The 11,072-nt window shown below is 40.5% G+C and overlaps 3 protein-coding genes across 6 annotated transcripts in view; 2 read left to right on the top strand and 1 right to left on the bottom strand.

The window, feature by feature from the left end:
* Positions 1–7,435, top strand: part of TCN1 (transcobalamin 1) — a 14,192-nt gene extending 6,757 nt beyond the window's left edge. Inside the window, exons 4-9 of the mRNA XM_006147406.3 lie at positions 890–1,045; positions 1,196–1,386; positions 3,203–3,389; positions 4,874–5,057; positions 6,919–7,037; positions 7,209–7,435. Coding sequence (XP_006147468.1) covers positions 890–1,045; positions 1,196–1,386; positions 3,203–3,389; positions 4,874–5,057; positions 6,919–7,037; positions 7,209–7,270 — 899 coding nt within the window. The 3' untranslated portion in view covers positions 7,271–7,435. The remainder of the gene's footprint in view (positions 1–889; positions 1,046–1,195; positions 1,387–3,202; positions 3,390–4,873; positions 5,058–6,918; positions 7,038–7,208) is intronic.
* OOSP1 (oocyte secreted protein 1) overlaps positions 1–11,072 on the bottom strand; it is a 111,271-nt gene that overhangs the window by 99,428 nt on the left and 771 nt on the right. Inside the window, exon 2 of one of the 4 annotated variants that reach the window (XM_027771434.1) lies at positions 5,623–5,677. The exons of the other annotated variants lie outside the window; for them this stretch is intronic. The gene's annotated coding sequence lies outside the window, so the exon portion shown is untranslated. The remainder of the gene's footprint in view (positions 1–5,622; positions 5,678–11,072) is intronic. 4 annotated transcript variants of the gene reach the window in all.
* The window catches only part of CBLIF (cobalamin binding intrinsic factor), a 19,958-nt gene continuing 19,109 nt past the window's right edge, over positions 10,224–11,072 (top strand). The window contains exon 1 of the mRNA XM_006147411.2: positions 10,224–10,432. Within this exon, the coding sequence (XP_006147473.1) occupies positions 10,354–10,432 (79 nt within the window). The 5' untranslated portion in view covers positions 10,224–10,353. The remainder of the gene's footprint in view (positions 10,433–11,072) is intronic.

Below are 11,072 nucleotides of genomic sequence, written 5' to 3'. Positions count from 1 at the left end.
TAGATAGATAGATAGATAGATAGATAGATAGATAGATAGATAGATAGATAGATAGATAGATGATAGGTATCTGATTCATAGATATACACTACAGTTTCAGTATCTTACTGCTGAAAGTGAAAGAGTCCTGGAGTTGGAAACCTGTGTTCTAGTCCTATCTTTGTAACCACCTGAATATCTAGATAGAATTTTAATCTTTTTAGTTCTGGGTCTCCTCACTTAATAAAATAAAGAGGTGAGCTGAATTTGGTGGTCCTTAAGAGCCTTCACATTTCTGTTTACTAATTCTACGAGTGATTTCCCTCTTCTTTTACTCACCTTTCCTTAAATGAAGAGAAATGTATATAAAGTAAGTAGGGGAATGGATTGAAAATATATTACTCTAGGACCAGCAGATGGCATAATGGTTATGTCACTGGACTCCCACATAGATGACCATGGTCTGAATCCAGAACCTAGCAGCTTGAAACTCATGCCAGGCACATGTGCATGTGTGCCCAGGATCCTAGGGGGAGAATGGAGGAGGGGGGATTGCAATGTGGCCATGCCCCCTTGTGGGTGATTTCTCACTTTTTTTCACTTTTCTGTCTCTCTGTCTCTCGGTGAGTGTTATGCACCCTATAGCAAAAGAAAGAAAGAAAGAAGAAAGAAAGAAAGAAAGAAAGAAAGAAAGAAAGAAAGAAAGAAAGAAAGAAAGAAAGAAAGAAAGAAAGAAAGAAGAAAGAAAGAAAGAAAGAAAGAAAGAAAGAAAGAAAGAAAGAAAGAAAGAAAGAAAGAAAGAAAGAAAGAAAGAAAGAAAGAAAGAAAGAAGAAAGAAAGAAAAGGAAAGGAAATATATTACTCCAGTACTACTTTCATGGTAAGGTATTTCTTCTCTTCTCTCTGCTAGAAACACACAACGGCAATCCACTGACGAACTACTACCAGCTCAGCCTAGATGTTTTGGCCTTGTGTCTGTTCAATGGGAGCTACTCAACTGCCAAAGTTGCTGAATACTTCACTCCTAAAAATAAAAACTATTATTTTGGGGGTGATTTCTCAGTGGGTGAGTCATTAAATCCAATTCTTTTGATACAGAGTTTTTCCCAGATCTATCGCTCTTCTAGCAGTGAAAGTCCCTCATTCTTCAAACCCTTCAGTCCAGGACAAACTCAGAGGCTGGTCACTCTATCAACGATGTTTCATGTCCTGACAGATACCGGCGCGATGGCTATTCTGGCTCTGACCTGTGTGAAGAGGAATCTGGTGGATGGGAAGATTAAGACAGATACAGAGGATCTAAGGAGTATCAGTAATCACATAGAGTTACTGGTAAAAAAGATTCTGTCTGAGAAGAAAAAAAATGGTCTCATTGGAAATACATTTAGTACAGGAGAAGCTATGCAGGTGAGTCAAAGGATGAAACAGGAGGCAGAGAAGGAGTTATGGAGGAAATCGCTATCTTTATCCTTTTTTATTGACCTCCTAAGATTATATCCTTTCTGTATGTTCTGCACTATGATTTACTCATGTGATCCCACTCCCCTGCCTGAAATATATTCTCCTGACCCCCAATCTTTACTTTTCCATATCCAGAGCTTCAATGAAGGTTTTCCCAACTATGACTTCTTTAGGAAATCCTAGAATGTGCTACAACCTATATTCTATCTATCATATGCAGCTTCACGCTCTACCATACACTATTATTTTATGCTTTCATCTACCTCCCAAATTAGACTATTGTTATAGAAGTAGTAAATGGTAGTGGTGGTAACAAGGACTAGTACTTAGTGTATACTAATATTCTTGTGAATAATAGCCTAGTATTCTTTTTTTTTTTTTTGGAGAGGTTTTTGCTATAGGGCATGTGCACTCGCCAGACAGACAGATAGAGACAGAGAGATAGAAAGCGAGAAATCACCCCCCAGGGGGCGTAGCCACACCACAATCACTTCTCCTCCATTCTCCTCTTGGGATTTTGGGCACGCAAGCACACGTGCCCAGCGTGAGTTTTAAGCCACCGTGTCTGGGATGCGAACCGCGGTCGACTACATGGGAGTCCAGCGTCATAGCCATTACGCTAACAGCTGGTCCCTAGCCTAGTATTCTTGTGAACATATTCATGTTCACAAGAATCCAATGAGGAAATAATTATTACCTCCATTTCCTAGAATAGGAGCATCAATCACAGAGTGTCAATAGCTTGCCTAATATTGCAAATCCAGAAAATGAGGATGGGACCTAGACAGGTTGTTTCAAAACTCACACACTGCATGGGATCAGCCAACCATGGTTCCAGTTCCAGACCCAGAGGCTTAAAACTCATGCTGGGTATGTGTGCGTGCACGCCCAAGATCCTGAGACGAGATTAAGGCATTTGAGGCATGGCCATCCCCCCTGGGAGGTGATTTCTCGTTTTCTGTCTGTCTCTCTAGCGAGTGCCCTATACAAAACAACAAACAAACAAAAAACAAACAAACAAACAAAAAACTCATACCCAACACCTATACTGTCATGTACATATTCATGGAGACCTGGGACTTTAGTCCTGCATCATTCATCAACTTACTCAATTCTAAGAAGAAACACAAGAAGAAAGCAAGCATAACGTACAGACAGAAACAAACACCACCATGTCCCCCAATCGCTAGTGTGATTAAGTACAGACACTCATCACCACCAAGTCACGTCCTTGGCCACACCTCCCTCGACTGCTCATGCTGCTCATGCCAAGTACAGAGCTCCTCTCCTCATTTCACCTCACAAAATGCTGTTATGCTGTCAATTCCTACCTTAAGTACTATCTCTCCAGAAATCCTTTTCTTTGACTCATTAAATGTTCATGGGCTCCTCTCACCTTTTGAAAGGCTATGCCACTAGATGTTTCTCTTGGGGCTCCTTTTACGGTAGTTTGTTCACAATATTTATTGTGTGCCCCTTCAATGACAGATCTTTTTCCAGAGTTGGTATATAGGAATGAATATGGCAGAGAAAGTTTGTTCTTATTGGATATGGTAGCTCGTGTTATTAAGCAATTCCCTATCTTCCCACCCAAATGAGTGTACAAGCTTCTTGATGGTGGGAAAGATACTTTAGTAACATGGTGTCTCCTTTGGCTATGAGGTCAGTGTTCAATAAATGCTTGCTGAATTAGTTATATATATATATACGCTTCCCCTTATTTGAAGTGTCTCTCATTCATATTCTCCCCCGCCCCCACCAGGCCCTCTTTGTCTCATCAGACTACTACCAAGAAAGTGACTGGGATTGCCAACAAACTCTGGAAACAGTGCTCAAGAAAATTTCTCAGGGAGCATTCAGTATTCCAACCGCTGCAGCCCAGATCCTTCCTGCCTTGATGGGAAAGACCTACCTGAATGTTAAAAATGCTTACTGTGCCAATGTGTTAGGTATAAGCACTAAAGAGCAAACTGGTTTGCCCTTCACCATAATATCCAAAGCGTGAAATGTCATCAAGGATTATAACCACCTGAGGACTTGTTTTCAACAAGTAGCTGTTCTTGATTCAAAAATTGGTCAACAAGTTAGACTTCATTAAATGATGCCTATTTCCAAAGGGATTGTTTTCTAATTACTAGATATAGAGATCTAAGCATCATTCCCATTTCAAACAAAATATAGAGGATTTGTATATTGTCTTTGTCATTGCATTATCCACAGTGAGTGATCCTTTAGGGAAAAAAGACATCCGTGTAGAAGGAATATTTGAACTAATGTTCTTTCAGCAAGGATAAGCAGAGCTGTTTCCTTCTACGTTTATTTATCCTTGGCTCAGCCACTTACAGGTTTAGGGACCTTGGATAAAATTTTTAACCTCCAAGGTTCAGGAGGTTAAACATTTTAATTATATATTTATATTTATATATAAAATATATATGGAATGTATATATATATATATGGAATATATATAATGAAATATATATATGGAATATACCTCTCTATATATGAAATGACAGTATCAACATTAAATGAGATAATCCACATGAAAGGATTAGTGCAGTGCCTGACACTTGATATGTTTTTAGTAAATGCTAAGAAATAAAAAGGGTGACAAAATACAAACATTATTATAAGCTGTACCAAAATAAACAAACTAAAAATTTAGGATCCTCTGTGAGAAATGGGTGTTGGGCACACTGAACTGCTTAGGTTAAATGCCAGCATTTCAAACTGGGTGCTACTGGGTTTAGTTTCTGCTTTACTCCTTTAAGAGATCTGCCTCTTGATGGACAATACTTGCTCTTTTTTTTTTTTTTTTTTTTTTTGGGGGGGTTTTCTATAGGGTGCGTGCGCTCACCAAACAGACAGAGAAACAGAAAGCAAGAAATCACCCTCCGGGAGGATGGCCATGCCACAGTCCCTTCTCCTCCATTTTCCTCTCGGGATCTTGGGCACGCACGCACACGCACCTGGCATGAGTTTTAAGCCACCGGGTCCGGGACGCGAACCACGGTCGACTACATGGGAGTCCAGCAACATAGCCATTACACTAACTGCTGGTCCCAATACTTGCTCTTTATAACAAATCTATTTCTGCATAAAGGAAAGGCATTATTGTTTTTGTTTTTGTTTTGTTTTGTTTGTAAGAGAGAACTCACCCCCCAGAGGGGATGGCCACACCACAATCCCTTCTCCATTCTTCTCCTGGGATCTTGGACATGCCCGCACATGCACCCGGCATAAGTTTCAAACCGCTGGATCTGGGACTCAAACCACGGCTCAACTCGATTACATGGGAGTCCAGCGATATAACCATTATGCCATCTGCTGGCCCTTGGAAAGGCATTTTTGTATAAATGTTGGAGAGGTATATAAATGCTAACATAATTTTTATTATTCTGAACATGACTCTCTTCTTTTCTGTCTCCGCCAGGTAACTTCAGCGTCTCCACTCAGGCACCTGTCACTGTGACACCTCCTAACTCACACTCAAATATCTTAGTTCATTACTCTGTGAGAATCAATAAAACATATTCCATCAATGTCACCGTGCCAAATGGTTCTGTCTTCCTAGATGTAATGGAGGAAGCTCAGAAAATGAATAAAACTTTATACAGGTATGTCTGTAAATAACTTAAGATTAAGATGTTTTCTGTGGGGGGTGGGGGGCAGCAGGTGGCATAGTGGTTAAGGCACTGGACTCTGGTTTGAGTCCCAGACCTGGTGGCTTGAAACTCATGGTAGGCACATGTCTGTGTGTGCCCAAAATCCCAGGAGAAGAGTGGAGAAGGGATTGTGGTGTGGCCATCCCCCCTGTGGGGTGATGTCTCACTTACCTTCTCACTGTCTCTCTCCACCTCTCTCCAGTGAACACACATGCCCTATGGCAAAAACTTAAAAAAAAAAAAAAAGATATTTTCCGTGATTTTAAAAGACTCAAGGAGACTACAACAGCATTTAAATACAAAGTACATTTAAATTGGTTGGTCAGTACCTTTGTTATCCACATCTTACATTCATTGCTAAAAAAGAAAATGGAGGTAAGGTATTTCATCTCCTAGCATACAATAGGTATTAAATTAATATTCATTTAATAGATGAATGATTCTTTTTCAGTAAAATTCCTTCAATAAATAAAACCTTTTAAATCAGACATTTTGTAACTAAACCAGTGGCTTTTACCTGTTTTTGAATTGCTGGTCTCTTTGAAAATCAAATGAGTACAATGTATTCTGATCTGAGAAAAAACAGACACATGAAATTTGGCACTTAAATTAGAGTTTCACAGATGCCTTGAAACCTCTCTATGCCTACTCTTTCAGGAAATTCATGTATCCTAAATTAAGGTTCTCTGGCCTTGGTTAGTCAAATATTAGAATGAAGATATTGACTTTGTTTCTTAAAACTATGATTTACTTGGCTCCTTAAATCTAGTTTACAATTCTCTTTATTGTTATTTCTGACTTACATGTAGTAGTTGTACATATTTGTGGGGTAGAGTGTGGTTTTTTCAAACTATGTATGAAGTGTGATGATGAAATTGGGGCAATAAACATATCTACCATCTCCTACATTTATCATCACTTTGTATTGAGCACATTCAAAATCTACTCTTATGGGGGTTTTTTTAGAATTATTTTATTGAACTTTATTTATTTTTATTTATTTATTTATTTATTTATTTATTACTTTTAATTTTACCAGAGAGGGACAGAGTAAGAGAGAGAGAGGGAAAGTGAGAAAGCAAGCTGCCAGGTCCAGGACTTGAACCATAGTCAGCCATGAGGGAATCCAGCACCCATAACTACCACACCACCTGCCACCCCTATGATTATTTTGATATATATATTGAATTAGACAATTATGTTCTGCATCTAACGACAATAAGTAAGATGCTCTGGAAAAAAATAAGAACAATAATTAATACAATATAATAGACTAAATCATTGGAAAAGTCATGATGTGTTTTTCTATGCAAAAATGCATCATGACTTTTCTAGTGACCAAATGTGTTATAAAAGCTGCCCTCAAGAGCCTCCAGGAAAGGACCAGCAGTTGGCATAGTGGCTATGTCTCTGGATTCCCATGTCATCGACCGTGTTTCAGTAGACTTAAACTCGCACCGGGCGCATGTACATGCGTGCCCAAGATCCTGAGAGGAGAATGGAGGAGGAGGGACTGTGGCATGGCCATCTGCCTGGGGGTGATTTCTCATTTTTTGTCTCTCTGTGTCTCTCTCTTTCTGGTGAGTGCACGTGCCCTATAACAAAAATGTCTCCAAAAAAAAAAAGAAAGAAAAGAAAAATATTCTTGGCCCTCAGATCAGACCTGTCTGTCAAAGTATCTGGGAGACAAGTCAGGAAATCTGCATTTTTTATAATGTCATCAAGTGATTCATAAGTATACTGAAATTAATAAATGCCTATGTAGAGTTTCCTTTGAAAATTCTAAGTTTCTGTAATTCATTGTCACCCATAGTTTCACAATGGAAGAGAGCAGCTGGGGCCCCTACATCACCTCTGTTCAAGGCCTAAGGGCCAACAGTAATGACAGAACCTACTGGGAACTTCTGAGTGGAGGCAAACCACTGAGCCAAGGTAAGAAAGAGACATGCCAAAAAGGGCCCCCGAGTGAAATGCCCAAGGCCCCAGGAGTGAGAGTGAGCTTCTGTGGGCAAATGGCAAATGGGGTGGGAGAGACAATATCCATAGTTCAGTGATTCATTGGTCAAATCGCTTGACCCAGTTCTCTTTCTCCTTCCTTTTCAGGAGTTGGTAGTTATGTTGTCCATGATGGAGAAAACTTGGAGGTGCGCTGGAGCAAATATTAAAAAGTTCAAACTTTCCTCAATTGGGTAGAATCCTTTTGCAGTAGAAGTCTATGCAAAAATTGGCCTCATGCCTTTCTTTTTATTGATCCCAAACCCAATAACAAAGTCAATAATCTCCCCCTCTCTCTGTATGTTCAATAAAAGATCAACAACCATACAAAAAGAGCATATTTTGATCAGTTCTTTTTTGTTAAAGGATTTTGAAAGTTATTAAAGGGGAAAAAATGTGATTAAAAGGAAGGCCACCTCAGAAAAGACCAAAGTGAAGAAGGATTAGACCATGTATATAATAAACTTCCCCAACTATCTGGATGACTGGGCAACTGGGGAAATGGAGACAAGGTTCTAAGTCTAAGGTTGCAACACCAACTAATGAGGTCAACAGAAAGTCTGAAAGAGACTAAGCTCTCTGAGCCTCAGATGCAAGGAAGGAACCCCGGGGGCATATTGCCTTCATGCATGCAGTGGGTAAAATAGCAGGGAAAATGTGGCTTGGAAGTTAGGGGGAAATGTGAGACTTATACATAAACAGTCAGTCTTAGAAGTTTGAAAAACAAAACCATCCCTTCTCTAGTTCTCTCCCTTGGGTTCCACTTGTTCTTCTCCCACATTTATTTTTCTTTCATTTCCTCATAAAATCATCCTGAAATGCATATTATTAAAATACACAAGCATGGGGGCCAGCAGATAGCATAATGGTTATGTCACTGGACTCCCATGTAGCTGAACATGGTTCAAGTCCCAGATCCAGAGGCTTAAAACTCACACCAGGCACATATGCTTGCATGCCCAAAATCCTGAAAGGAGACTAGAACTAGAGGAGAAGGGATTGTGGTGTGGCCATCGCCCCTACTGGTGATTTCTCACTTTCTATCTCTCTGTCTCTCTAGCAAGCCCACACTCTCTATAGTAAAAATCTCTCTAAAAAAAAAAATTACACATACACAGGCCAGCAGGCAGCATGAAAGCTATGACACTGGATCCCACATGATCAGTTTTGTGGTTTGAGTCCCCAATCTGGAAACTTGAGAATCATGCCAGACATGTATGTGTGCATACCCTAAATCCCTAGAGGAGGGACTAGCAGTTGGCATAATGGCTATGTCGCTGGACTCCCATGTAGTCGACGGCGGTTCGAGTCCTGGGCTGGGTAGCTTAAACTCATGCCAGGTGTGTGTGCATGCGTGCCCAAGATCCTGAGAGGAGAATGGAGGAGAAGGGATTACAGCGTGGCCATCCTCCCTGGGGGTGATTTCTCGCTTTCTGTCTCTCTGTCTCACTCTGTCTGGCGAGCACACATGCCCTATAGCAAAAACCTCTCAAAAACAAACAAACAAAAAAATCTCAAGAGGAGAATGGAGAAGTGATCATAGCATGGCCATCCTCTTAGGGGGTAATTTCTCATCCTCTCTCTCTCTTTCTCAGCAGTGCACCACTCTCCCAAAAACAAAAACAAAAACAAACATATAAAAAAACTCTGATCTTCACTGCAGAATTCACATTTTTTTTCTTTTAAAAGTTGAATCATGTCTAGGAAGCATGAGCTGGATTCCACTACATACCGACTGAGTTACATGGAGATGTGGTCAGGAACTGAAAGTGCCTTTAAGATGCCAAGGATTGGGACCAGTAGTTGGCATAATGGCTATGTCGCTGGACTCCCACGTCTTCTATGTTTTCATTAATTCACTCATCAAAATATATTTCATTTGTACTGTGAGTTAGGTAATGTGGCAAGGTCAGGGGATACAGCAGGGAGCAAAAGAGACAAAGTTCCTGTCCCCGTGGAGTGGACATTCTTATGGGGAGGAAGACAATCAATAAACAACTACACATAGAGTGTGACAGAAGGGGATGAGCTACTGCAGAAAAGGGACATGGAGGGTGACCGGTGGTGGTGGGGGAAGAGTAGAGTGAGGCTGCCTTATACAGGATGATCTAGGTGCTTATCCCTGAGCAGAGACATGAGGAAGTGAGGGAGCCACCAAGAGGATATCATGGGCAGAGGGGACATCCAGGATAAAACTGGCTGAGGTTTCTCAGGAAGCTCAAGGAGCTCTGTGTGGCTGGAGCAGAGTGAGCTACAGAGAAAGCAGGTGGAGGTGAGGTCAGAAGAGATGTCAGAAGTCACATCTGATGGGCCTCGTAAGTCATTTAAAGGACTTTGGCTTTTATTCTAAGATAGGTGACACTGGAAGATTTCCTCCTATAAGGAGCTTCTTAAACTATAAGGGGGAAAAGCCCCCTCCTTCACAAGGTCGAGATACTGTTTCCATTTCTCCATGATAGGGAGGTATACTTTTTAGTAAAGCTACATTTCTTTTTTTTTTTAAAAAAAAAGAGTATATTTAATATAGTTAATTAAATCCATGTTCTCTAATTATTTAAAGATAATATCTGAAAGCTTTGAATGTTTGAGACCGCTTTTAAGCCCAGATAAGGAATGAGAAATTAAACAAAACGATTCCTGGAAAACTAAGGTCTATTTCTTGCCTAAAATCAAATAACTTCAAAGAGTCTAGGCTAGAACCCAAGTCTATGTCAACTTAATTAGTTGCATAAACCCAGACTTCCTCTGGCAGAGCCCTACAAGGAGAGTCTCCATGGGCATATTGCAAAGCAAGTACCTGAAGTGGTGCCTACAAATTGTCTAAATGTCAATGAAGTGGTTGCTGATGACCAGCCAGGAGGTTGTCTGAATGAACAGAAGGCTTAAGAGAAGCCTTGCTCTTACTCACACATTAGCTGAACTTCCCAATGTATTGACCCAGGATTTTGGTAAAGGATACTTTCTTGTCATTATAGTCACTGCATACCCAGCCTCAAGTTTCTCAGATGACTGTGTTGTCTGGAAGTCACCTTCAGATACCTTGAAGGGTCTATGGTAGGTAAACTTAGATAAGCAAATGTTATCAAGTTATAGCAGAAAAGGAGAGGTCAGCACAGGTAGTTGGGAATGGCTCGGTTTGGAGGCAGATTGATTTACTAAGAGGAGTACAGATAAGAGAAGATAGAGAAATACTCCACTTGCAAACACTGGCATCTGTGAACCAAGAGGAGAGAACAGAACAGGAGCGAGTGAGATGGCTTGGTTTGCCTTTTACTGCCTGAACCTTCTCTGGGCTATGGCTGGACCCAGCAGTCAGACCCAGAGCTCATGCTGTAAGTATGGTGTCTTTTCTAAAGAGGTCAGGGAAGGAGGTACCCTGGAGAGAGGCAGAGACTTCAGACACTTAGGTCTGCTGATGAGAAAGTGACTGGAAATAGCAATCATTATTTCTGCAGCAATCACTAGGCATTCCAAAAAGAGAAAGTTAGAAAGTTGCTCTGTGTGTGTGTGTGTGTGTGTGTGTGTGTGTGTGTGTGTTGTTCATCTTTCCTGACTTAATAGCATAAGTTATTTGAACATCAAGTCTATGCCTTTTTTTTTTTTTAAGAGAGACTAAAGTACTGGCAAGAATGATGTTTGATGGTGCAAAAACAGACACCCAGTAGCTCTTGTGACCAGGCACACTGCTAGCAACAGGTTTTGTTACTCACAGAGGATAGGTTGAATTCCCAAATTTTTAACACTCTTGGTGGAAGAGTGAAAAAAGAAAATAGATGCAAGAAAAGGATTGCTTTCAAAGAAGATGTGAGAAATCACATGAAATGCCCATAAGCCATATTGAAGTCACTAAGTGGATAATCACTTTAAGACACAGATGATTTGAAAAGACGCAGGCACTAGTTGGCTCAAAAGTCTCAATGTTTTCTGCATTGCTCTTCAATCACTTAGGATAACAGTGCCAATCAAGTCTTA

The sequence above is a fragment of the Tupaia chinensis genome, unplaced genomic scaffold (genome assembly GCF_000334495.1).
Source record: "Tupaia chinensis unplaced genomic scaffold, TupChi_1.0 Scaffold000213_1, whole genome shotgun sequence".
Lineage (NCBI taxonomy): Eukaryota > Metazoa > Chordata > Mammalia > Scandentia > Tupaiidae > Tupaia > Tupaia belangeri.
Note: the sequence above shows the minus strand (reverse complement) of the source record. Positions and strands in the feature narration are given on the sequence as shown.